Genomic DNA, 27588 nt, shown 5'->3' on the forward strand with positions numbered 1-27588 from the left:
GTTGGTTAAGCGGCCAACTCCTGATTTCGGCTCAGGTCATGATCTCACTGTTTGTGAGATCGAGCCCCGTGTTGGGCTCTGTGGTGACAGCACAGAGCCTGCTTGGGATTCTTTCTCTCTGCCCCTCTCCCGCTCACGGTCTCCTTCAAAAAAAAAAAAAAAAAAAGACAGCGAGTTTCACAGCTGAAGCCCAAGCTCCAGGCAGAGCACACATGTCTGTAGCATCTGTCACAGGGCACATGACAGACATCGCTAATGCATCACAGCTGGGTGCGGGTCACCAGCTCACCTCCAGCACCTACACACGGTGCCTGGCATGTCACGGGGCACTAAGTGAGTGACTTAGCTAAGTCATTACCTGCTAAGTGGATAACTGAAGCGAGCGGGTAAATGACAAACTGTAGCAGGCAGGAATTCAGACGCAAGCCTGCGTGACCTCAGTATGCAAGACCTTGTCTTGTCCCCTCCCACCTGTAAAAGGGGACAGCCAGCTCCCTAATTCCCTCGTTTGCTTTCCTTTTTTTTTTTACAGAGGTGTAATTCACATAACAAGATTACCCATTAACCAGTATAAGTGAACAATCTGGTTCCCCTTGGCACATTCACCGTGTTAGGCAGACGTCTCCACCAGCTCCAGAACCTTCTCATCACCCCGAGCAGAAACCCCACCATCCCCTCTTCCCAGTTCTGGCGACCACTGATCCGCTTTCTCGCCCTTTGGATGCACCTGATCTAGAAGTGCCCTGCACGTGCCATCAGTGTGTGGCCTTTCATGTCTGGGTTCTCCCGCTGAACATCATGTTTTTGAGGCTCATCTGTGGTCTCTGTCAGTACGTCATCCCTTATTATGGTGGAGGAAGGCTCTGTGGTGAGGCTGCACCCCTTCTGGGTTACCCTTTCGGCCGTCGGTGCTCACGTGGGCTGCGAATAGTGCCACTGTCGATGTGCACGTCCTGTATTTGTTCGAGCTCCTATCTTCCACTCTCTGGGGTGTACGCTTAGGAGTAGAATTGCTGGACCATGTGGGAAAGCTTAACCTTCCGAGGAACCCGTAACTCTTTTTTTTTAATTTTTTTTAATGTTTGTTTTTTGAGAGAGACAGAGTGAAAGCAGGGGAGGGGCAGAGAGAGGGGGAGACACAGAATCTGAAGCAGGCTCCAGACTCTGGGCTGTTAGCACAGAGCCCGACATGGGGCTCGAACTCACGAACGGGGAGATCATGACCTGAGCCAAAGTCGGAGGCTTAACCGACTAAGCCACCCAGGTGCCCCTCCTTTTTGTTTTTAATGTTTTTTTTTTATTTTGAGAGACAGAGAGAGAGAGAGCAGGGGAGGGGCAGAGAGACAGAATCCCAAGGAGGTTCTGTGCTGTCAGCACAGACCCGATGAGGGACTCAAACTCACAAACTGTGAGACCATGACCTGAGCTGAAATCAAGAGTCAGACACTTAACCAACTGAGCCACCCAGGCGCCCCAGAACCCCTAAGTGTTAAAGACTGGAGGTGTGGGAGCTGGTCTCTGGCTCCCTCCCTATCATCCCTCACCCAGAAGGTGCCCTCCCACATGCCTGGGGAGCCTCCCTCCTCAGCTCACGGTGACCCCCCCTGCATCGCACTGACATGTTGAGTGCTTGTTCCCTGCCCCCCCCCTCACCCCCCACCCAACTCCCGGACCTGGCTGAGCAGGACCCTTGTGAATAAGACAGGAGAGCCGGGCCTCCTCCCCCATAGAGGGGGTCTCCAGAAGGCCCTGTGCCTCATCTTTTCTTCCAGTGCTCCGTGGTCTCGTGTGCTGGTCACCCTCCCCCTGCACCTGACCCTCCCCATGCACCATCCCACATCTCGTCACACCAGAGCATTTGCCCAGGCCTCACCTCCCCTTTCCTCGGTGGCTGCCAAAAATCTGCTCCCCTTTGAAGGGGCAGCTCTGGTGACCTCTCACTGGCATCACAACGCACTGCCAGAACGCATCTGTCCACATTCCCACAGTGCCTTGCTCATACAGGCAAACGTCGTGATTTCACCCCGTCTTATACAGAATTACTTGCTGACAGAGAACTGGAAAATTTTTATACACCTCTCTCGCCGGGTTATTTTAAGGATTTATCTCCATGAAAGGGAAAGCAGCCTCGTACATTAAATTCTCCCGTTCTCCCCCCTCCCCGGTGCTCCCCCCCACCCCAGCCCCGCCACTGAATCATCAGTTTCAGAAAGAGAGGGGCCTTCTTTCCATCTCAGAACTTACCTAATGCAGTGCCTTGCCCGTAACAGGAGCCTAATTAATTGTCGTTGATTGAATTAGTGGGCTGGAGAGAGTGAGCGCGTGACGTGGACTCTTCTGATTGTTGGAGGCATATCGTGCTAAGAGCTCCCGTCTGATGGAGATCGCATTTCTGTTATAAGGTCAGTCTCAAGTGCAGGCCACCGAAATGTCACCACCATATATCTCCCGCGGTGACGTTTTGTAATTGAAAGTGCTGCAGGTGTCACTCCTACTCTGGCAGAGCATTCAAATGTTGATACGCGAGTTCTCGGAGATTCTCGCCGTTGCAAACACATGTTTAATGGAAATTGGATTGTGTGCAGCCTTAAGTAGTCCCCTTGGAGACAAATGGTTTTGAACAAGAGTCAGCAACCGCTCTTTCTACACAGTTACCTTGCCGCTAAATCAACAGGCCCGCTTTGAGTTGAACGTGCCAGATAGATAAAAGGAAGAAAAAACATCCACTGAGTGATCAAGGAAAGAATGGGTTCTCAGTTAATTTATGGTCACACGGTCCACGCCCGTGCTTTCCTCTGGCGAAAAGCAGAAAAATTGCCTCTCCGAGCTACACCCTTTGTAATCATCAAGCCCCAGTATATACTGTGGTCAGGTGTTGTGTTACCTGCTGAATTATTCGATGCTGGAATGAGTGAAAAAGCGAGGGCTTCAGGGTCAGACAGTCTCGGGCATTCCTGTAACCAAGGCCAAGAACATAACCCGTGCGAGTTTCCAGGCCCTCACCTCTGAAATGGGGAGACACACTCCCTGCTGGATGGTTGGGATTGGAGGGCATGAAGCGTCCTTCAGAGCCTCCCCAGGCCCTCAGACTACTGTCACTGCCACTCTGGAGGCATCCCAGATCCCTCACCAGGAGAGAAGACTTTATCCTAGCCACCCTGTGGCTTAATTCCCGCTGCAGTGCCCAGAGGAGAGACCATCAGCAGTCCCATGCCTCCCAAGATCTGGGGCTCGTCAGTCTGATACTCTAACCGCGCTGTCAGCCGGACTCTGTTTGCAAGCAATAGAAACCCGGAAACTCAAGCAAGCTAAGGAGAAGAAGGAGGCGGGGTGGCATCTTTCTTCTGGGCTTTGTTACCAAGGACGGGTAGAAGCGAGCCCTTCTCCCTCAGTCCTGATGTTTCCTTCCGAATCCATGTGGCGAGACGTGGATGAGCCTGATGTTCCCGGCCCTCCCCCTCCACACCGGCTCACCCCCAGGGAGAGCGGGCTCAGGTCTGCCCCAGCACTGTTCAGCAGTGAGTGCTGTACATGTGGCCACGCTGGGCTCCAGGCTTGAGATGGAACCAGGGAGCCTCAGCGTCCAGGGTCTGCATCCTGTCTGGCAGCTGCACTCTGTGGCACGTTCGGTCTGTGTGCCCGCTGCCCTCACGGGGTGGAAGGTGGCCAACCCCACCACGCCCAGGACGCTGGCCTATCCTGGTCCGGTCAGCCGCAGCCAGTGGGTCCCACGGCACGGACGCGGCCGCCAGGTCTGCTCCCCTGCGGACAGAGGGGGACGCTTCTGATGGCGGGGAGGCATGGTGTGCGGAACAGACACCCCAAAAAGTACCTCCTGTGCCCGCTTCCCAGAGAGCACCTCCATTGCCTCGTCTGTGAAGATAATGGCATATCTCCCGGGGCCCTGGGGTGAAACAGGGTGCTATCTGCAGCACATTTAGGTCCTCAGGGCGTGATAATGCTCACAGGGCAAGCGCTGCTCCTGACTGATCCCAGCGCCCTGTGCCCAGTGCCCACTGGGCAGCTTGCACATAGTAGGTGCTCCGTGCATGTCCACAGAATTGGTGCGTCCTCAAGCCAGTGCCATTCGCCTACGCTCCTTTGTTCCGTCTTTGCTTCTAATAATACAGCCCGACGTCCCATTAGCTCTGGGGGCACTGGGTTGGGAGTCCTGCCAGCCCGTCCTCCTGAGCCTGGTGCCAGATGCCCACACATTTCCTCACCCGTGCTGCGAAGCCCGCCTGCCACTTCCAGCTGGCACTTCCTCCATACTGTCATCGAGTTGGTGCTTCGTTGCAGAGTGAATGAGGGACACCTGTGACTCAGTGACTCTGGGGTCACACAGATCTGTTTACAGATCCACTCTTAACCTCTCTGTGCCTCAGTCTCCTCATCTGCAAAAAGGGGACCACAGAGCACTGTTGTGGGCACTCCTAACAATGACGAATACTAATTGTGCCGCACGCAGAGCCTGGCGCGGTGTGCAGCTGCAGAAAGGAAACGGGGTCCGCGAGTCGTGAAGGGCTCCATCACTGTTCTGCCTGGGGTAGCCTGGGGTGGGGCGGGGGGAGATGATAAAAGAAAACAAAGTGGGGGGCTTGCTCCAGGCCCACAGCACAAAGGGCGACTAGCAGATCTAGCCAGGGAGTGCGGGACTGGGGAGCCGTCTGGAGGCAGCCAACAGACTGGTAGTGTGGGGGCCGAGAACCCTCCCTCCGTGGGTTTCAGAACAAAGCCCCGCATCCCGAGAGCCCCCTCCGTCCCCAGCAAACTCTAGACAGTTGGTCACGCTGGAGACATGCACTCCCCAAAACGGACCACCAGATACTGCGCTGGGTCCCAGATTCCCAGACAGCCCTGGGGAGACCAGTGTTCTCTTGGGGGGCAGGGCAGGGGGGCTCCCAGCTGCTCTGAATCCTCCTCCATCTGAGCCCCCCCCATCTCACCGAGTGCAGTTGCTTGTCCCCCCGTTGGATGACGCACTGAACTTATCAGCTTGCCTACGGAGGGCTCTCAAGCCAGCTCTGTCCCCTTTCTCCAGTTTTCCATCTAGGAAATAGGCATAATGACCCTGCCTGTGGTGTGGCCAGGGTCCCAGGAAAACACTTGTGAACGGGTTTGTATTTCAGTAAATCTCTGCACCCAACGGTGGGTCTCAGACTCGCGCCCCAGAGGTGGAGACTCACGTGCCAGCCAGGTGCCCCCCCTGCCTTTTTCAAGTGTATATTCAGCATGAAAGCAAAGGATGTGATGTCAGAAGCACCTTCTCCACGACGTGGGAAATCGCAGGGCATGGGATTCTTGGCTGCAGGGACGAGCCCTTGGCTGGTCTGACTGTGCATTTCTGTTTTCTTTCAGGGTGAAGCGTGTGCAGGGAGCCTCTGTTCCTGAAGGAGGGGATCATGGCTTTCATGTTGCTCACCCGGCGGCTGGCCTGCACCTTCCAGCACAGCTACCGCCTGCTCGTGCCCAGTAAGCCCTGGGGGTCTTGGCAAGAACTGGCCCTGATGGGAAACACAATCCGGGCTGGGAGAGCCCTGGTGGGTGAAGGGACCAGCCAGTCAACGTTCTGGGGCTGTTCCCTCTCCCCAGCCACACACGCAGTAAAACTGTCCCCATCACCACCACCCCTGTCTCCCATCTCCGCCACATGCTCCTGTCCCTGCGTGGACAGCTCTGGGTCAGGCAGGAAGCTGATGCGGCCTGGAGGGGGCGGCCCCAGCAGCCGGGAGGCTCCAGGCTGCCCTCACAGGGACTGTTGGGGGAAACACAGCTGAACTTGCTGCCAGGAAATGGGAAGGCTACAAGCGTCCTTGTGACTGACCTCAAGGCAAAGTGTGCTTCCAGAGCCCTGGACAGGAGACAGCAGCCCCCTGCTGCCCTGTCCCTCACCTCCACTCACCCGCACCCAGCCGGCCCGCGGCACCGCTGGCCGCATCTCTCCGGGGCTTCTGTTTCTCTCTGCCTCACTGAGTTCAGGCGGCTTAGCCAGGCCGGCCCCATCAGCAAGCGCCCTGCCGGTGAGGTCTCACGATAGACCTCCCTCCCTCCTTTCCACGAGGAAGGCACGCATGAAGCCCATTTTACAGGGGAGAAAGCTGAGGCTCAGAGAGGCAAAGTCACACGACCACTTGAATGCAGGTCAGTCTGGCTGCAGATGCCGGGCTGTTATCCCTCCTCCGTGTGCCTCCCTGGGGTTCTGGGAGACACAGGGGCTGGCCGTGGCCTCCTGTGGGCACCTTGCACCCCCCCCACCCGCGTCTGTCCCAGCTCTCTCAGAGCTTCGTGCTTTGCCATCACGATGTCCCTTTGTTAGTCTCATCTGCCTTTTGAAGGCAGAGTGCTGCCCACAACCTTGGTCTGCATCTTTAATGCTGAGGTTTATATCCTGGGTGGGGTAAAAAAGCAGGCATGCTCTCCCATACACACAGGAGTATTAGCAGGTTTTACTTTAAAATAAACCTTTTAGGAGCGCCTGGGTGGCTCAGTCTGTTGAGTGTCTGTCTTCGGCTCAGGTCATGATCTCGCGGTCTGTGAGTTCGAGCCCCGCATCAGGCTCTGTGTGGACAGCTCAGAGCCTGGAGCCTGCTTCGGATTCTATGTCTCCCTCACTCTCTGCCCCTCCCCTGCTCATGCTCACTCTCTCTCTGTCAAATATTAAAAAAAAAAAAAACAAAAAAAAAACATAAAAACATTGAAATAAATCTCTTAACTTGGGATGATTTTACAAGTACAGTGAAAGTACTAAGACAGTACAGACAGATCCCATAGGCCCCAGCGTCCCCCTGGTTAACATCTTACATCACGAGGATGCTCTTGTCAATAACTAAGAAGCTGACCTTGTACATTATTGCTACCCGAACTCCAGACTTCTCTGGGGATTTCACCAGGTTTTCCCTTAGTGCCTCTTTCCCTCCCAGGATCCAGTGTGAGTTCCCACAGTGCACTCTGGGGTCCTAGCTCCCCGGTATCATCTGGTCTGTGACCGTGTCTGTCTTCCCTTGTTCTTGACCCTGATCGCCTTGAGAAGTGAGTAGGTTTGAGGTTTTGTTTTATTTTATTCAGTTATAAGAGAAGCATCTTAACGCTTACCCATTATTATGTTAAAAATAAACCCAAACCGGGGCGCCTGGGTGGCTCAGTTGGTTAGGCGTCCGACCTCAGCTCAGGTCATGATCTCACAGTCTGTGGGTTCAAGCCCCGCGTCGGGCTCTGTGCTGACAGCCCAGAGCCTGGAGCCTGCTTTGAATTCTGTGTCTCCCTCTCTCTCTGCCCCTCCCCTGCTCATGCTCTATCTCTCTGTGTCTCAAAAATAAATAAAAACATTTAAAAATAAATAAATAAATAAACCCAAACCGACACATGATGCCCAAGTAGTGTGCCCCTAGCAGGAGGGAGAGTCGGCCATAACTAGTACTGCTCACACCCGCCGGGGGCAGGGTGCCGTACTAGGTGCTGGGGACGCTTCACTGACAAGAAAGCGTGGCCTGTGGGGCTCCGCCTTTGTAGGTCATTCTCAAGGGCAGGGGAGAGCCTTGAGTCAAGGCTCCTACACCTGGGCCACATTCCACCCAGTCAGCCTCCCCCACGGGCAGAACTCTGAGCCTCTGTTTCTCATCAGGAAAGTGGGTCTCCTCGGGAGACTGAGGGCAGTGCCAGGGTCCTACTTGCTTCGCACACCTCTCTATCAGAAGGAACAGTTAAGGGGCGCCAGGGCACTCTGATTCTCTCAGCAGGCACGCTTGCTCTCAAAAAATAAGTAAATATTTTTTAACAATGCAAATGCCCTTCGTTTATATTTACACAAGCATGCATAGAAAAAAAGAGACAAATGACTAATCAGAGTTATCAGGTCTGCATTTTCTTGGCAAGAGTTAAATCTTTTTTTTTTGGCACACTTGTGCCAGATTTAGAGATAAGAGGTTTTTTTTTAATTTTTTTTTTAACGTTTATTTATTCTTTTGAGACAGAGAGACAGAGTATGAACGGGGGAGGGGCAGAGAGAGAGGGAGACACAGAATCTGAAGCAGGCTCCAGGCTCTGAGCCATCATCAGCCCAGAGCCCGACGCGGGGCTCGAACTCACGGACCACGAGATCGTGACCTGAGCTGAAGTCAGACGCTTAACCGACTGAGCCACCCAGGCGCCCCAGAGATAGGAGTTTTTTAATACTAAACCACGGTGTTGGCAAAGATAGAGGAGCATGTGTGTTCATACACTGCTCATAGGTAAGTAGCAATAAGGAAATAGTTTTTGGGGGGGGCGGGGTGTGTGTGTTAAGGAGGCTCCACACCCAGTGCGGCAGGGCTTGAGCTCATGACCCTGAGTCAAGACCTGAGCTGAGATCAAGTGTCTGACACTTAACTGCCTGAGCCACCCGGGTGCCCAGGGGAAATAGTTTTAAAATGGTAGCTAACGTTTAACCCATTTAGTCCCCTGGGAGAGGAAAGCAGAGACTCAGAGAAATTCCGTAACTTTCTCAGAACCTTGGTGCTAGCAAGTGGCTGAACCTGGCTTTGAGCTAAGCCTGGCTGGCCCCAAAAGTTCCAACCTTAACCACTATGTTAGTTATTTATTGCCATGTAACAAATAGCCCTGGGGCGCCTTGGTGGCTCAGTCGGTTGAGCGACTGACTTCGGCTCAGGTCATGATCTCACAGTTTGTGAGTTTGAGCCCCACGTCAGGCTCTGTGCTGACAGCTCAGAGCCTGGAGCCTACTTCAGATTCTATGTCTCCCCGTCTCTCTACCCCTCCCCTGCTCATGCTCTGTGCCTCTCTGTCTCTCAATAATAAACGTTAAAAATATTTTTTTTTAAATAGCCCTAACTTAGCTGGTTAAAATAATGCACATTTATTATGTCACAGTTCCTGTGGTCTAGGAGTCTGGGGGAAGCTCAGCTGGGTGCTTTGGTCTTTCATGAGGGTACAGCTGAGCTGTTAGCCAGGGCTGTGGTCTCATCAGAAGGCTCACCTTGGAAGCTGGGGGTTCTGCTTCCAAGCTCGTTCTCATGGCACTGGCTGGATTTGGTGCCACGTGGACATCTCCACAGAGCAGCTCATAGCCTGGCACCTGTGTTCCCCGGAGGGAGGGAGGGAACTTTGCTTCAGCCCACCACCACGCTCACGGTGTTTAGGTGTTTGTGTGGCATCTCCACCCATCGACCGCTGTGGAGCCCTTAGACATGAGCGTTGGCCATGTCTCCAAAGTGAGCTGCCTCCTGGATGCTGAAAGAATGTTGCCCTTTACGCTGGTTCCAGTGGCCACACCATCCGCTGCTACAGTGTTAAGACGGGAGAGTGCGTGCAACAGCCTCAGCTACAAGAGTTCTCTGCCTTCGTTCTAGATGGCGAATCCTCTCTGCGGGACAAGCAGGTGGCACTGTGGTCACCTTCAACGTGAAGAACAATAAATGACTTGAGATCTTTTTTTTAAGGTTTATTTTGAGCGAGAGCGTGCACTCACGCAAACGGGAGATGCAGAGAGGGAGGGAGAGAGAGAGAATCCTGAGTGGACTCCACACTCAATGCAGAGCCCGACGCGGGGCTCAGTCGCACGAACCGTGAGACCGTGACCTGAGCCATGATCAAGAATCGGGCACTCAACCTCCGGAGCCACCCAGGCGCCCCACGACTTGAGATCTTTGAACGCTGTGGCCCTCGGGCTGTCAGCTGTCTTGCCACAGTTTAGGAAGGTGCCCCAAAGGTGCTTATGGTCAGGCCTCACATTCTGTAGCATTAAATGCACGGAATGGGTTCCTGCTCTGGGTCCTCTGGAGGGCCCCAGCAAACCAAGCTTTGCGCAAAGCGGGTGCATGACCTTGTGTTCAGTGGCTGCAGCCCTGATCGGTCCACCCATGCCCACAGTATCCATACTGGTGACCGTGTGTGGGTCTGTGAAACTCACGATCTCACCGAGAGTGTGTCGGACCCTAGGAACAGCGATGGTGACCACTTACCTGGAGAAATGTGTCCGTGTCTGTGAGTTACGTTGCCACCAGCAATTGCAAGTTTATGGAGGACACAAAGACAAGACTGTGTGCACGACCTTCCCTGAAAGTATGATTTATACTGGCTGATATGACGCCAGCATTCAGGCTGTGAGGCTAAATCCGCCGCAAAATTTCCGCTGTCCGTGGCACGGTTACGCTCTGATATTCAGCGTGTGTAGATCATTCAAAACCACATTTGCTCACTGACCACACGAATCCAGATGTTCAAACCCTGATACGTTGCTGGAAGACGTGTGATGCTCTTTCTCGCTGCTGGGAGAGGATCCAAAGAGGCTGAACAACATGCTGAGGATATGGGGATAACACAGAACCAGGAAGCTTCTGGCCTCCCGTCTTGGGAAGAGGGTTCCAGCCAGCTGTGCCTCCAGTATGAGTCTGGGCACCTGTATGGGATGGTAGGTTACACTGCATGTTCTTCCTGGAGGTCTATCAGACGTAAACGGATTCTACGGAACGACACTTCTCCGGGACAGCATGGAATATAGCAATTTAGGCTACTGGTATTCTCCAGATGTTTATTAAAGATACAGATCTTAATTGGTTAAAAAAAATAATAAATGGGGTGGACAGTTGGGGAGGAGGAGATTTTTTAAAAGAAGAGCAGAGCACCCAACTCCGATTGAACTTGACCTTGACTTTGGCCTGGCTCACATATGGAGCCCTTGCTGTTTGGGAAAACAGCATCCATTTATTACTCTCAGTATAAAGATCAAGAGAACATTAAACGCATCTGATGGCTGTTTCTATAGCTTGGAGTTAAACACTGACTCCAGTTGGTCAAGGCCGCGAGGGTGGCCGGCCTCGTTTCAGAGGCAGAGGGCTGGGCTGGACTTCCCCACCGTGCCGGCTCTCCCGGCTGTCCTGTGTCATTCGTGAGTGAAAATGCCGGATGGTTGAGTATAAACGTTTCATTTCAAAGACCGGCGCAAGATGACGTGAACAGCGTCACTTAGACTCATAGCGTCTGGGACAGGAGAGGTCAAATGTTCCGCCTAGCCGCCTACTAGCTGCGTGACCGTGGGCAGATTAGTTGACCTTTCTGGGCCTCAGTGTCTGCTTCCGTAACATGGGAGCAATCGCAACATCTACCTCCCAGAGGGGATTCAAGCTTAAGTGAGGCAGTCCGTGTGCAGTGCTCAGGACGAGGCCCGGCACGCAGAGTCACATGCCTCTCTGCTCATGTGACTTGATGGAAGCGATCCCAGGGAATTTAAGTTGTGCTCTTTCTTCTCATGGCTTATGGCACTATATATTATCATTAGGAGAACATTCTTTGTATTGGAATTTGGCTATTTTCCTCTACAGGAGGTCAAAGTTGAGATAGTGTAGGAAAGGCAAAAGTATTGGACCTGGGTTCAAATCTGGGCTCTGCAACTCACTAGCTGTGTGGCCTTGGGAAAGTCGCTTCACCTCTCTGCTCCTCATCTATAACCTGAGAACCATCACTCGAGAGGGTTGTGGATGGATTAACACAGATGGGAGATGGGAGTCTGCCTGCCTAGCACGCAGTGGATGCTGAATCTGTGTTTGCTACCCCGTCTCCCCTTGTTCGATAGCACGAACCCAGCAAACGTACTGGGCTGTGGTTTCCAGGATCTCTGCCCAGAGCCCCTGGCCCTCTTCCATCCACACCCGCGAAGACTTGGCACATGGAAGGAAACAATGCAGCTCTCGGTACAGACCTGTCTGCCTGGCACCTGGCCCTCAGCTTCCCCATCTCGTGCCTGACCCGTCCCCAATCCCCAGGGACGGGTTCTCACCCCTCTCCACTCCCCGCCCTGCGTCTGCCCGCAGCCTCGGCATCCCCATACTTGTAGCTCCACAAGACCCCACTCACCCCGTCATTCCCCTGAGACCCTTTCAGCCGCAGCTCCCACTGGGACCTGCTTCCGGGGCCAGCATTTCCATCTTGCAGACCCCGGGACATCTGACTGCCGCAGCATGGCGTCAGGACACTTTCTGGAGAAGGAAGAGAGGACTTACGTGTCCTCATTGGAGGATAACCTGCAAACTTTGAACTTTGCACTCTCCCCCTTACTGGAAACAAAGCAGGATCAGCACCAGTTAAGAACTGTTTTTATCCAAACACACGTCCCCGTGTTATGCAGGTCTAGCTGGAATCAGTCTTGACCTGTAGCCCTGAGTTCTGGCCAAGGAAGAAATAAACAGCTTAATGTAAAAAAGAAGTCATCAGTGTGTTCCACGACCTTTTAGCTCTCTGCTAATGGAACAGACTCTGGAGGGACTCCCTTTTCATTTTAAGATCAAACAGAAGACAATAAAAGCCGGCTGCCTCATGCCTTGAAATAAGGGCAGCGTTGGATTTTAACTGGACTTTACGTTCACAGGGTTCCATTGTGTTACATAATTAATTCAAAAACCCTCTTTGATATCCAAAGCAATTATGGAAAATTAAGAATGCATTTAAATAGGTTTTTTCATATCATTGCATTGTATAGCTTGGCACGCTGTGTGTGTGTGTGTGTGTGTGTGTGCGCGTGCGCGCGCGCGTGACAAAGAGGGATGGAAGGAGAGACCTATCCTAGAATGGTTCTTTGCTTCTCTGAGTTTTGGTTTTCTCTCTCATGTAAAGGAAAACGATAATACAGTGTCTAGTTATTCGCCAGTCTAATGGAAGGTGCCAAGAAAGAGGAGGGAACATTTCCCAGTTGCCACATACGTCCTGGGAAGGCCAAAGACGAGCAGGGACGTTGAAGGGATCTCTGGGGGTTACTGACGGTTAGTCACCCCACACTTACCATGGTAGGTTCTCCACAGCTGTCTTTCAGTAAGGGATCAAGCCTGGGGGGCGCCTGGGTGGCTCAGTCAGGTAAGCATCCGACTCTTGGTTTTGGCTCAGGTCATGATCTCACCATTCATGGGAAAGAGCCCTGCATTGGGCTCTGTGCTGGCAGCTCAGAGCCTGCTTGGAGTTCTTTCTCTCTCTCTCTCTCTCTCTCTCTCTCTCTCTCTCTCTCGTTCTGCCCCTCTCCCACTCACACTCTCTCTGTCTCTCTCAAAATAAATAAATAAACTTAAAATAAAAACATTTTAGGGGCGCCTGGGTGACCTTAAGTGTCCGGCTTCAGCTCAGGTCATGATCCACGGTTTGTGAGTTCGAGCCCCGCGTCGGGCTCTGTGCTGACAGCTCAGAGCGTGGAGCCTGCTTCGGATTCTGTGTCTCCCTCTCTCTCTGACCCTCCCCTGCTCACGCTCTCTTAAAAATGGTAAATGTCATTTTTAATTCTTTTTAAAAAGACTTGGGATTAAGACTGCCCTTTACTTCAGCAACATGCTGAGCTCAAAAGCCTTGCGGGTCTAGCCTGGGAACTCCCCTCTCTACATTTATTACCATGCAAAAGTGTGAAATGGATCTCAACCAAATGACTTGTACCCAACACTTTTTTTTTTAATAAAAAGCATCTGTAAGTGGGGACCGCCTGTATTGAGCCATTTGATTATTCACTCCCAGGTAATTTCTGAATGTCACAACTCGGGCACAACTCAGGACGAGGTGATGCTGGCATCCAGCCAAACATCCTCCAGGGCACAGGACGACCCCCCAACAGAATTATCTGGACCCAAATGGCAGTGGTGCTGCTGAGAAACTCTGGTCTCTATGTACTTTTGGATATACACTCGCATACGGATTAAATTTTGACAAAATTTGGGTAGTTTTTATAATCTGACCTTTCACATGCTAATGCTGCGGGCATCTTTCCATGTCCATAAATATTCAAACTGCCCACCTCAGTACCATGAACAGATACCTGATGTTCCTTGTCCACGAAATGGTGGAACGTGTCATAGTCTGTTTAGCTGCCGTCCACTGTTTTCTCTTTTTGTTAAAAGACAGTATTAGGATGAATATTTTAACCTACATTTTTGTGTACTGGTCCCATCATTCTCTTAAGATGAACCCTGAAATGAGATGCCTCAGTCGAAAGGAATAGGAAGGCAGCATCAGCTGGTACTCACGCCAACGGGACGTGAGAATGCCTGTTTGCCCACAACTTCACTAGCACTGGGCTTTCCTGTTTTTTAGAATCCTCAGTGTTTTGGTGGTGCCCAGGTCTGGCCAGACTCTGTGTTTGTGGGTGGTCTGGCTCAGATGGGGTTGAGGTCCTGGCATGGCTTCCGTTGGGGACGTTGGGCATCTGTTAGGGCAGAATTCTCATATCTACCATCTCCAGGGATCCTCATGATCTTTCTTTACTGCCAGGCTCCAGACACATCAGTCAGGCCGCAGCCAAAATCGACGTCGAATTTGATTATGACGGGCCCCTGATGAAGACCGAAGTCCCTGGGCCTAGATCTCGGGTGAGTTGAGCACACTTGAGTGGTGTCCTTAAGAACAGAGTGAGAAGGGTCCATGAGGCAAGAACACAGCCGAGCTTAGAGACCTGTATTCTTAGCTGCTTTCAGAGAGCTTACCACTAGAGTTCCAAGACATTCTGCCGTAACAAGTCAAAGAAGGCTTCTCAGAGGAGATGTATCCGTTATTTGTTGTCACCATACTGCTGTGTAACAAACGAGCACAAAACCTCCGTGGCATACAGCTTGCTGCTGCATCTAGGGTTCACTGGGAGTTAGCCAGGCAGCTCTGGTGGGTCCATCTATGTGCCTGTGGGATGACTGGCCACTGTGGGATGATCTAGGCTAAGCTTGTCTTGGCCAGTGCAGTGACGTGGCGCTGCTCCATACGTCTCTAGCATCCTCCAGCAAGCGGGGCCGGGCTCGTCCTCACGGTGATGGCAGAGGTGACCACACGAGGAGTCTCATGAGGTCTAGGCTCCACTCCGGTCTGCCACCACTCCTACCTCATTTTCTTGACCTTGAAACCAAGTCAGATGGCAATGCTAGATGGCGGAGGGCGAGGGTAGCAAAGGCCCTTGGTCTTGACCTTGAAGGATAAAAAGGAAGAATTCACCAGAGGAGTGCATTCTGTTGTAGACCCGGTGGAGAGAGATGTGCAGGGTGACAGGACGTGGCATATGAGACACACTGGGATAGATGTTATTGTGTGAGATGGAAGAGGCACAAGACGAGTCTGATGAGGGAGGCTGGGACTTCTCCTCAAAGATACTACAAAGCCTGCATATTACACACTTCAGGAGGCTGATTAACCTTGACTCTGTGTTGTGATGTACAATACTGTTTCTAATGTTCGCACCTAAAAAACAGCAGTGTAAACCTTTTTAATACACACTGGCTTTTTTCTCTGCAGGTTTTGCAGATTTTATCCGCAGTGTCACTTTTTTTCTTTTTTTTTTTTTACTGTCAGAAGATGCCCCTTTTTGAAAAATAAGATCAAAACAGAGGAAGGCAAACCATAAGAGACTCTTAGTACAGAGAACAAGCTGAGGGTTGCTGGAGGGGAGGTGGGTGGAGAGATGGGGTAAATGGGTGATGGACATTGAGGAGGGCACTTTTTGGGATGAGCACTGGGTGTCCTGTGTAAGCGATCAATCACTGGGTTCTACTCCTGAAGCCAAGACTACACTGCACGATAACTACCTTAAGAATAAAAAAATTTAAAAAAAAAGAAAGAAATTCAAAAGAACATGTATATAACTTACTGAGATGAACTTACTGAGAGAGTTTAGCAGTTTTGTGGGTACAAAAGTCATTTGGCATCTATATCTTCCAGCAACAAGCAGAAATGAATTTTTTAGAAGATGACAGTGCTAATTATAATTACTACATACTCCTTAACCTACCGTGTTTCTATGTGACTGTCCATTCTTATCGAAACTAACATAAAAATGTTAGTTTCTAACTAGTGTTCTCACAAGTTTCTAACTTGTTTCTTCCAGTCTTCATTTCCTTGTGAAGACTCCCATGTCATGTAAAACTTAAATTTGTATGCTTTTCTCCTGTTTAAAAAAAAAAAAAAAAAGATAGGCCTTTTGTCATTGCAACCACTTTATAAATCCAGAAATCTTTGTATTAATGCAAGTGATTGTAGTTATTTTGATAGTGTTTTGCTAACAGAAGGAAAGACTTTTTCATGCATATTTCTATGGAGGAGAGGCAGATTTTCATTTCATAGTGGAGAAGTACCTGGAATAATTTTTTATATTCTTGTCATTGCTATTGGTTGACTTTAGGCTGGATTATTTTTAAAGATTAAATACTTGTAATAGTAAAGCAACTAGGTCCCAATTCCCAATTTATAATTCCCAATTTCTATATGTGCATGTGGTTTATGGAGTGTTTAGATTATAATTACAAATCGTTCTTTGATGTGCAAGTTTCTGTTTTCCGTTGATTTTATATTTTCTAACAGGGTGTTAAAGCCTTTTTCCCCCCAAAATAAAAGGGGAACCTATGCTTTTATGAGCACCAGATAAACCCCTTTTGCTTAAGTTTTTTTTGTGTTAAATATTTTAGTTTATTTTATTATTATTTTCCAAGTTGCTAAATCCCTGCTATCCTGGTAATGTAACTGGCAGGAATAGTTTCCTGCCAATTATTTATATTAAGCAATTTTTAAATATTTATAATATTGTTGGTTAATTGACTGTGAAGTTATTGGTATAAGTGGTGGGGGAGGGGGAGATGCCCCAAGACCTGGGAAGATATGAAAGACTTGAAGCTAGTTGGGCATGAGTGTGTCCTTGCTCTAATGCTTTGTTATTCTTGCCTGCAGGAGTTAATGAAACAGCTCAATATGATTCAGGTAAGTGAGGATGAGCTCACCCTCCAAGCTTCTCTTGGAGAAGAGAGCTTCTCTTAGCTGAGAGACACACTTCCTCTGTGCTGGCTCTTTAAAAAAAAAAAAAAAAAATGCAACTTTGTTCTAAACCTTTTTTGTTTTTTTGCTTCTAATTTCCCTTGTGAGTTCTTCTTTGACTCATTTGTTACTTATGTGGTGTTTAATTTCCACTTTTTGGTGAGCTTCTCCTTTCTGTTATTCATTTCCAATTTCATTCTGTTGTGGTTGGAAAATATATTTTGTGTGAATGCAGTCCTCTCACTGAGGCTTTTATATGGTCTGTCTTGGAAGATATTCCCCAGGCGCTTGAGGACAACATGTACTCTACCACTATTGGATGGAGTGTTCTGTAAAAGTGTCTGTGGGATCTGTCGGTTGAGAGTGTTGTTCCAGTCCTGGTTCCTTGTTAATCTTCTTTTTTTTTTTTTTTTAATTTTTTAATGTTTATTTATTTTTGAGAGAGAGAGACAGAGAACTAGGAAGGGCAGAGAGAGAGGGAGACACAGAATCCTAAGCAGGCCCCAGGCTCCAAGCTGTCAGCACAGAACCCAGCGCAGGGCTGGAACCCACGAACTACAAAATCATGACCTGAGCCGAAGTGTGACACTTAAATGACAGAGCCACCCAGGCTCCCCTTCCTTGCTAATCTTCTGCCTGGTTGTTCTATACACTATCAAAAACCAAATATTAAATTTGCTAGCTATTCTCTTATAACTATATTTTTCTTATATGCTTCCCATTTTTGCTTCCTGTATTTTGGGGCTCTGTTATTGGGTGCTTACATGTTTATAATTGTTATATCTTCTTAGTGGACTTCACCTCCAGAAGCATTTTTGTTTCTTTGTTTTACAGGTGATTTTGTCTGATTAGCATAAACCATTTCAGCTTTCTTAGGATTGCTGTGAGAATCATGTACCCTTCTCCATCCTTTTATTTTCAACATATTTGTATCCTTGAATCAAAAGTATGTCTCATGTAGACAGCATATAGTTGTATCTTTTTATCCAGTCTGACAGTTTCTGATTTTTTATTGGGCTGTTTCATGTGCACACAGTTAATGTATTACCTATATGGTGGTATTTACATCTTCCATTTTACCTTTTGTTCTCTATGTGTCTCATATTTTTTGTTCCTCTTTTTTTTTACATTCAGTGGATATCTTCTAATGTACCATTTTCATTTCTTTCATAGTTACTATATATTTTTCAGTTTTCTTCGTGGTTGCTCTAATGCTTACCATGTACACCTTAACATCAGAATCTTCTTCAGATTTATATCTGAACCTTCTGTTGCTATGATATATAAAACACATACAGAAAAACTCATAAAATACTAATTCACAGCTTAATAAACCATTATAAAGCAAACCATTCGTGTAAGCAACCAAATATACCCTCTGTGTGACCATAGAATGGACAAAACATGGCTTACCTCACCAGTTCAAGCTTCATCCCAAAAGATGGGGAGTCTAGGGGATTGTAGCGATCCTGAACCAGTCTCTACTTTCCCCAAGAATGCAGATGCTGTGCATTTTTTCTGCAATTACGAAGAGAGCCGGGGCAATTACCTGGTCGATGTGGATGGCAACCGGATGTTGGACCTTTACTCCCAGATTTCCTCTGTCCCCATAGGTAAGAGCTGGGAAATCCGCCCTTGGATGTGTGTCCTCTCTCCGTTAGTTGTGGCCGTCCTGACTTTAGTTGCTCCCTCCAGCAGGCCCATCCCTGTGTGTTGCCAGACTCTTTCCTCAAGGGCAGAGAAAAAGAACAAGTCATGGGTAGAGGGTCTATCATAGGGACTTTAGATGTCTTCTCTTATTTATTCTTCCTGGAAAACCCGCAAGGTGAGTGTGTATTAATACCCGCATTTTGTTGATAGATAAGCAAAGCTCAGAGAGGGGATTGATGCAGCTTGCGGGGGAAGCATGGCCAGGACGTGAACCCAGGTCTGCGGGACCACAGCCTCCAATGTCAGCTGTCTTAGGTTGGGTCTCTTGGAAGAAGAGCCCGAGGCAGGGGTTCTGTGCAAGTCGCTTATTAAGGGCACACTCTCAGGAGACTGGGGAGGCAGGGAAGGGTAAGAAGGGTGAGGTTTCAGCCAGAGACTAGCCACAGCCTGATCCCACAATGGGGCGTGGGGGGTGGCTCTGGAGCATGAATTGCACCCTAGAGTTGGTCCCAGACTGTGCCAAAGAGGCTGGCCTTTTTGTACCCAGTGCTAGTCAGTCATTGCCCATTAGCTGCCAGAAGGAAGCACGTGGCTCGTCTTTTGGGCAAAGGAGCTTCCATTCACCAAGGGCAGATTTCCAGAGAAGGAGGTGGCTGGAGCCATTCCCAACCCCCACATGGGCAGCCAGGAGAGGGGTGGCCGCCTAGTCAAGGTGAGCGGTGGGGGGCCACGGCCGCGTCTGCCTCACCAGGCTCACCTCCGGGCTCGCTGCCGGAGGAGGGCGCGGCAGACACGGGGCACGTAGGGCTGACTCAGACACGCAGGTTGCTGCTGTGCTTAGTGGTCTGTGGGCTAAGCGTCTCGTCTGGTGAAGCCTGTCCCTTGGTGCATGATGCCAGCCCCTGTTTATTTCCCGTTAAGATGCGATTAGACACTAAGGTGACTCGTTCTTTTTGGGAAGCCCATCATTCAGAGATGCTTTGGCCTCTGAAGGTGTCTGGGGTTCTGTGATTTGCACAACCCGGTCCGTGCTCTGTGTCGGAGTGGAAGGGCCAGGCTGTAGTTCTCAGGGTCAGATCCCGGTTCTGCCATGTATCAGCCACGGGCTGCAGGCCATTCTCTTCCCAGCTGGCTCCTCCCTGCGCCCCCCCCCCCCAAGCCCCCGAAGGCCTCCCTCACTTCTCAACCCCAGCCGGCCGCCAAACGTGTGGGGTCCTGGGGAACAGGCCGGCACAAGTTGGGAAAATACTGGGAGCTGTGAAAGTTTTCTTGCGGCCATTTTGTTCCCCTATCTCTAGTCTTTGATGGGATTTTCTTCTAACGGGTCACTACTGGGGATGTGCCAGATGCCAGGCACATTGCTAAGCACCTTACACATTATCCCGTTAGACCCCTGCAGCAGCCCCATAACATCGGGCCTTTCATCATCGTCTCCACCTTGCCCACGGGGGCCAGGTTTCAAGAGGCCATGGGGTCTGCCCAGCATGTCCAGGGAGCCCAAGGATTTGAACCAAACAGTGTCTGCCTTCTAAGTTTACTCCTGTGATAGCCACCTCGCAGACGGCCACCCCTGCCCTGCAGTGTGGGGGTCCCACGGCTTTGAAAGCTCAAGCGTGGATTTTCCTAATCCATATGGACTGGCTTTGCTCTCATCTCTCCTTCTGAAACCGCTAAGACAGGCTGCACCTGTGACTTAGTAAGATTTCCCTGGAACTGACTTATCTACTGAGGCAAGAAAGTCATAAACACCCAGGCAGCACAATAAAGAACCAGAACTGAAAGCCTCTGGCCACAGCACGGTTGGAAAAAACCCACACAAGCCTGCTTCCTTGACTAACAGACACCCTGCAGCTGTGGGCCTAGCAGGCCAAGAAGTTGGGTGGGAGATTAGAGAGGCTGCTCACAGCTCTGTCCCCTGGAACACCAGGTCCCCTCCGCCCCGGGGCCCACCCTCCTCCCACCACGCAGAGTGAAACCACAAGGCTCTTCAAGCCCCTTCACTCTGCGATGCCGCAGAGGAGAAAGTCTGCCCGGGGTGACACTGGGGCCTCCCCTCCCCTCTGAGCTTGCTAGCCTCCTCTCCTCTCACAGGCCAGAGCAGGCCCCAGGCCCAGAGCCTCGGGCGGGCCTCTCTCCTTTCAGAGCAAGTGCATCTAAACTAAAAAGTGAGTTGGTTTAAAGAAAACAGGTCTCTCCTGTTGCGAAGGTTCCAGGCTCTCGCTGTGTCACAGATCCCCACGTCATTCATCGTTCACCTGGTGTCCTTTGAGCGGCACATTTGGCCACTGCCTTGGAGGGTCTTCCAGTCTGGTCTCCTGACCTCTGTGGCCCCCGCGCCCCCCCCCCCCAGACTTGGCCATCCCGCGGGAGTCACAGCCAGCGTTGGGAACGAGGAACAGAAACTAGAAGCACAGGCTTTGAGGCCGGGGCGCTCTGGCCCCAGTGAGTTTCCCTCCTTTCCGATAAAGGCTCCTGCTGACAGAGTATCGAGGGCTTTCTCTTGGTTTAAGGCTTCCGGCGTGTGTTAGGTTGCTTTTGGGCCTGGAGATATTGAAGCGTCATGGTTAAGATTTGTGCATTGGTCTACATTCGCGTGCGGAGGGCGAATTCATAGCAGGGCAGTTGCTGAGTCAAGGGGTATCCTAAGCCCTTTCATGCTGGGCAGTCGAGGCAGCAGGGCTCCAGGAAGCAGCAAACGCACGAAGGGTCAGGCGTGCATGTCACGGGGTTGCAGACTGCATCGTTGACATGCTCAGTTCCTGAGCAAACGGGCATTGCGATTCGACTCTAGCAGCGGCCCTGGGAAGAAGGTGAGGGCCATGGTTCATCACACTGGCCCGGGGAAGCACTCCCAGCCCCGGTCCTGAATGTGCCTTAACCTTTCGTTCACTGCCTTGTCTAGGGTTCTAGCCCGGTAGGGCTCACACCCGGGTTTCAGGATCGACGAGAGAATTTGGTGAAGGTTTCCGGCGGCAGCCTGAGTGATTCTAAGTCCAGAGGTCTGGGTGGACCCAAGGAGTGGGTCTTGTTGTCTGCAAGAGATAACAGGGCCCCTTGTGAAGGGAGGGGCAGGCTGTGGGGGAGGGGCACAGGGACCCTGTGTGCCGTGTGGGCCTCTAACCAAGACCCTAACCGTGCCCCCTCTCCACAGGCTACAGCCACCCCGCTCTCCTGAAGCTGGTCCAACAGCCTCAAAACGCGGTGAGTCCCGGGTTACGCAGTGTTCATGGAGATCCAGAGTGTCATTGGGCAGCCTTGGGAAATACCCCATTCACTCATTCATTCATTCATTCATTCCACAAATGTTTATTGAGCACATACTATATGCTAGGCACTTGAAATGCCTTGGTGAGCAAAGCCACACAGTGCCCACTCCCACAGAGGCAGTAGGTAACCACACAGGTAAGTAGCGAATTGCATCCATATTAAGTGCTACAGAGAGAGGCAAACAGTGCTGTGTGGGCGCGAAACAGTCACGGTGGTGACAACGGTGGACATTTTTTGAGAGCATAATATGTGCCAAACGCCACGTTCACCACTTCACAGCTGTGATGTTGACAAGTCTGCGAGGCAGGTTCTGCTGTCATCCCCATCCTACAGATGAGGACACTGAGGCACAGAGAGGTTAAGTATTTATCCAAGGTCACACAGCAGGTGGAGGTGCTGGGAGTAAAAGCCACAGGAGCTGGGGGTTTGGGGGATTGCGGGGGGCGGGGGGGTAGGAAAGGATTCCGAGGAAGTGACCTTTGAGCTGAGATTGAAGGAGGAGGTGCCTCCAGGGCCCCTGCAGGGAGAGGGGAGAGGGTGGGAGAGCAGCTTCGAGGCTGAGGAGTAAAAGAGGACAGCGTGGCCAGAGCCAAGCCGGAGGGACCTGACAGCGTGCAGATTTAGGGACCACACAGGCTGATGTCAGCCTCGGCACTGGTGATGGTTACAGGGGTGGTTCTCTGCGAGGGAGAGAACCTGCAAGCAGGTTCTCACCTGCTCGGTGCCAGCAGCATCTCTCTTCAGCTCTGAGAAGCAAACCTGTCTGCAGACATTGCCAGGTGCCCCTAGTGGAGCGGAGGGGGTGGAGGGGCCCCGAGGCGAGCACCCCTGCAGGAGAGGGGCAGGAAGCCGCTGATCAGTCACACTGGATATAACCTGCGCAGAAGCGCGCATCCCTTCCAGACCTGAGCGCACTGCTCTGTGAATTGTCTCAGTTCTGCTTTGTTATCACTTCCTTAAGGAGCCCTTTTAGACACGATTTTCCTAATTGTTCCCGCCGTCACGCAGTTTTAATGCCGCCACATTTCCTGTCACTACCGTCGCAAATTACCGCCGGCTTAGAGGCTTGCAACAACACCCAGGTATCTTGGCACGGATTTTGTGGGCCAGGGGTCTGGCGGGCTCTACGTAGGGTCTCACAAGGCGCACAGAAGCTCTTAGCCGAGGCTCTGGGGCAGAATCTGCTCCTGTGCTCATGCAGGTCCCTGGCACCTCGTTCTCATGGTTTCCGTGCGGTCCCTCCGTCCTCCAGCCAGCAGTGGCCGGTCCTCTCTGCCTTCCTCCTGTTTCTGCTCTTAGCCAAGGGCTCATGTGGTTGCACTCAGCCCACCCTGAAAATCCAGAACACTGTCCCCATCTGAGCTGATCAAGAACCTTAATCGCATCTACAAGTTCTGGGTCCCGGGATGGGCAGAAATTGTGCCATCTACAGCACCCCTCTGCAATATGGTAAACGCATACCGTGTAGACGGTTGTGCTCCCCACACCACAGGGGGGAAGCGGTTTCTCACCCCAGTTGGGAATGCATGAATTGCACCTGGTCTCCCCACCATGCACCCCTGCCCGGATGCCCTTCCCCTAACGGCAGACGTGCGTTTCCTCCGTTCTTTACCCGCGTACATGGAACCACAGCATGCATGGTCTTTAGCGTGCCCGGTGGCTTGTTTCCCTCAAAGTCCGCCTGCGGGGTCCATCCTTGTGTGTGGCCGCAGACCGTGCACTCTCAGGGCTTCACGGCCTTCCATTGTGTGCGCGCACTGCCAGGGACCACCTCATCCTACTGCTGACGGGCCCTTGGGCTGCATCCTTCTAGAATGTCGGAGCACATGTGCTCCGGGGAACACGTGTGCTCCGGGGAACACGTGCATGCGCGGCCACGGGACTCAAGGCCAAGCCACCCTCCTGCCCATGGCCGTGCGCGCACGAGAGCGGCTTCAGCGGCTCCTGCCAGCGTCCCCAGCTGCTTGCGGACGTTCCTGCCCCCAGTAGCGTGTGAGTTCGTTGCTGCTGCACATCCTCAGCCACACCGGGCGTCCCTGGAGGACTTTCGTCCTACCCAGGGTGGCACAGGGAGTGTGACTCCTAAAAAGAGGAATCTAAGACAGCAGGGATGGGGGGGGGGGGCGCGGAGCATTGGGAGCCCACTCCCCGAGCTTAAAGCCCCTTGTAACTGGCAGAGTTGAAAAGAATAGGAAAGAGCTACATTTCCCTTCTCACCAACGGCTGTGCCCCGCTGGGGAGGGGCTTGGGGACGCACAAATTCAGGAGCTGCGGGAGCAGAAAGGGCGTCCCCCTCTGAAGGTCCCCCTCTGAAGGTGCCTGGCGAGGCCACTGGGGAGGCTCCGCGGGTGTGTTTACATCCAGAGCCTGGCTTTGTTTCGAAACGTTGTGCGGATCCCAGATGCCTCGGCAGTTGGTGCTGGGAAAAATGTGTCAACAAACATGTCACACACATTTGCAGTGTCAGCTGCCTGCAGAGGCAGAATCCTCCCTGAAAACACGTGACTTCGGGGATTCTGATTTCAGGGATGCCCTGCCCCCACCTGTCTGTGCCAGGAACCTGGGAGCCGCTTCATCCTCCCTTCCTCCCACCCACCTCTCAACCCTCACCCTGTCGGGACCTGTCCTGACCTTGCGTCTTCCCAGTGGCCCCTGTGGACCGGCCCCCCCCCCACCCCGTCAGGCCCACGCTCACTGCCTCCAAACTGCACCCGCGGCCCCCAGAGTGCGCCCCACCTCCCCCGCTTCAGATGCAAAGCCCTTCGCGGTCTGGCTCCTGCTGCTTCAGCCTCGTTTCTTGACATTTGTTCAGTCATCGATTATTGATTGAATACCTACTGCGTGCCGGGCACCGTTCTGGGTGCCGGTGAGGTCACGGTTTAGATCGATCGGGACCATAGTCCCTGCTGACGTCATTCTGCTGCAGAAGTCTGGGCTTGGGCAAGTGAAAGGAGCCCCCCGGCACAGTCTTAGAGAAGCCAGGTGCACCCCGGGCATCAGGCTGGGGGACCATTGGCCAACATGTTGCGTCTTCCAAATTCTTGGCTAGGGGTGCACTCACTCAGTGATGATGGTAATTTGCAAGTGGAGGGCAGGGTCCTGCCAGGCCGTTGAGGTCCCGTGAAGGGGCTGATCAACCCATTTGTCCCCCAACCATGCGATCCTCATACTCCAACATAATTATTTCACGTGGCTGCAAAAATGGAAGGCACGACCCCTGGATCCAATTTCTGGGCTCCAGTTACAATTTCTTATGTCACCAGGGTCACTCGTGACAGTGCCCACAATTTGTACAGTGATCATTTATCTGTACGATGGTCAGTGCACAGTCATTGCACTGAGTGATGGGTGCAGTCTGACGTCCGTGACATGGGGGAGTGTGGACCTGGTCAGGTAAGACACGTGCCATCACCGTGACCCCCAGGCCTTTCCGCCTTCCTGACCATTCGTCTAGACTAAGTTGCTGCCTCAGCTTCTGCTCTGCCGTCTCACTGGCTGCCGACAAGCACCAAGGGAGGAGCCCCCATTTTGGCAGATAAGGACTGTGAAGACCAGAGAGGTTAAGTGACTTGCTCCAGGTTGCACAGCCACTTAAACCAAAGCCCATCCCCTTCACACTGCACTTCAGGACTGCTGAGCCTGACAGCAAAGCTTCTAGAAACCTGTCCTTACTGGATCCCACTCCCCAAAGTCCCAGATACCTTCTGTTCTTAATGTCACACTTTGTCGAACAGGAACACCACCCCCACATCTTCCGTGGTCCCAGATAGGCAGTCAGGCGGCCAGCCCGCCATCCCAGCCGTCCCCTCCGTGAGCGGCTTCCCCCGGAACCGGTGCTGGCAGTTCGCCTCGACCCTGGTCTCACAGTGAGCTAGATTTCTCAGGAGTCGCAAGGAGGTGCCTGCAAAGGCCCCCACAGGCCGGCCAAGTCTCTGGGTTGCACCAAGCAGACTCGGATCCAGATGCAGCATCAACATCTACGGGCGGATGCTGCCTGCAGGTCGGGCAGAGGATGGAATCTGAGGTCAGCAAGCCCGCTTGGAGCCATGCTTCTGCCCCTTCCTTGTCTGTGTGACTCGGGGCAGGTAGCTTGACCTCTCTGCTCCTCACTTTCCCCAGTTCTACAGCGAGGAGGGTTACCGTCCCCCGCTACTTACCCTAGACTCACCCATGTGGTCACAAAGCAGAAAAAGCAGCATGAATCTGCCCCAGTTTCTAGCAGTCCAAGGCAAGTTCCAAAGCCACCAAGGAGATCGCATTCTGGGGCCTTCTGATGCAGTGAAGCCGCTATTCGGATTTGCACTGGGTTTACTGCACTGATTATGTCCAGGAGAGAGGTACCCGAGCAGTCTCTAGGCCCAGTCAGTGCCTCCCACTTTTGACGGGCGACTCGGCTGTGGGCTAGTTTCAGATTTACACAGCAGGTGCAGAGACAGTTCCCACCTGTCTTTCCCCAAGTTCACCCAGTGCCCATACCTCCCTCTCCACAGCACCTTTGTCAAAACTAGGACATTAACGAGGGCACGTTCTGTAGGACAGTCCGCATTCGGATTTCCCCACTTTCCCCAGTAATGCTCATTGTCTGGCTCCGGGATCCAGTCCAGGGTCCCACATCGCGTTTGGCACAATCCGTTCTCATAACCAAACCCACCTGCTGGTGATCTTCCTTGTTTTTTGTTTTGTTTTTTAAGTATTTTATTTATTTTAATTTTTCATGTTTATTTTTATTTTTATTTCTTTTTAATTTTTTTAAATTTTATTTTATTCCCCCCCCACCCCAAATTTACATCCAAGTTAGCCAGCACGCAGTGCAATAATGATTTCAGGAGTAGACCCACCAACGCCCCCCACCTATTCAGCCCATCCCCCCTCCCACAGCCCCTCCAGCAACCCTCTGTTTATTCACCATATTTAAGAGTCTATTATGTTTTGTACCCCTCCCTGTTTTGGTATTATTTTTGCTTCCCTTCCCTTATGTTCATCTGTTCTGTGCCTTAAAGTCCTCATATGAGTGAAATCATATGATATTTGGCTTTCTCTGACTGACTCATTTCGCTTAGCATAATACCCTCCAGTTCTATCCACGTAGCTGCAAATGGCAAGATTTCATTCTTTTTGATTGCCGAGTAATACTCCATTGTGTGTGTGTGTGTGTGTGTGTGTGTGTGTGTGTGTGTATACACACCACATCTTCTTTATCCATTCATCCATCGATGGACATTCGGGCTCTTCCCATATTTTGGCTATTGTTGATAGTGCTGCTATAAATGTTGGAGTGCATGTGCCCCTTCGAAACAGCATCCCTGTATCCCTTGGATAAATGCCTAGTAGTGCCATTGCTGGGTTGTAGGGTAGTTCTACTTTTAGCTTTTTGAGGAACCTCCATACTGTTTCCCAAAGTGGCTGTACCACATTCCCACCAGCAGTGCAAAAGAGATCCTCTTTCTCCACATCCTTGCCAACATCTATTGTTACCTGAGTTGTTAATGTGACCCATTCTGACAGGTGTAGGGTGGTATCTCATTGTGGTTTTGATTTGTATTTCCCTGATGATGAGTGATGTTGAGCATTTTTTCATGTGTCTGTTAGCCATCTGGAGGTCTTCTTTGGAGAAGTGTCTATTCATGTCTTTTGCCCATTTCTTCACTGGATTATTTGTTTTTTGGGTGTTGAGTTTGATAAGTTCCCTATAGATTTTGGATACTAACCCTTTATGTGATATGTCATTTGCAAATATTTTCTCCCATTCCGTCGGTTGCCTTTTGGTTTTGCTAATGGCTTCCTTTCCTGTGCAGAAGCTTTTTATTTTGATAAGGTCCCAACAGTTCATTTTTGCTTTTGTTTCCCTTGCCTCCGGAGACGTGTTGAGTAAGAAGTTGCTGTGGCCAAGGTCAAAGAGGTTTTTGCCTGCTTTCTCCTTGAGGA

The 27588-nt window shown here is 51.4% G+C and overlaps 1 protein-coding gene across 2 annotated transcripts in view; it reads left to right on the forward strand.

Annotated features, from left to right (window-relative positions):
* Positions 1-27588, forward strand: part of ABAT (4-aminobutyrate aminotransferase) — an 88429-nt gene that overhangs the window by 38953 nt on the left and 21888 nt on the right. For both annotated transcript variants that reach the window (XM_030301370.1, XM_030301372.1), the window contains exons 2-6: positions 5359-5472; positions 14233-14330; positions 16663-16692; positions 18242-18359; positions 21548-21597. In XM_030301370.1, coding sequence (XP_030157230.1) covers positions 5403-5472; positions 14233-14330; positions 16663-16692; positions 18242-18359; positions 21548-21597 — 366 coding nt within the window. In that variant the 5' untranslated portion in view covers positions 5359-5402. The remainder of the gene's footprint in view (positions 1-5358; positions 5473-14232; positions 14331-16662; positions 16693-18241; positions 18360-21547; positions 21598-27588) is intronic.

This window comes from Lynx canadensis, chromosome E3 (genome assembly GCF_007474595.2).
Source record: "Lynx canadensis isolate LIC74 chromosome E3, mLynCan4.pri.v2, whole genome shotgun sequence".
Lineage (NCBI taxonomy): Eukaryota > Metazoa > Chordata > Mammalia > Carnivora > Felidae > Lynx > Lynx canadensis.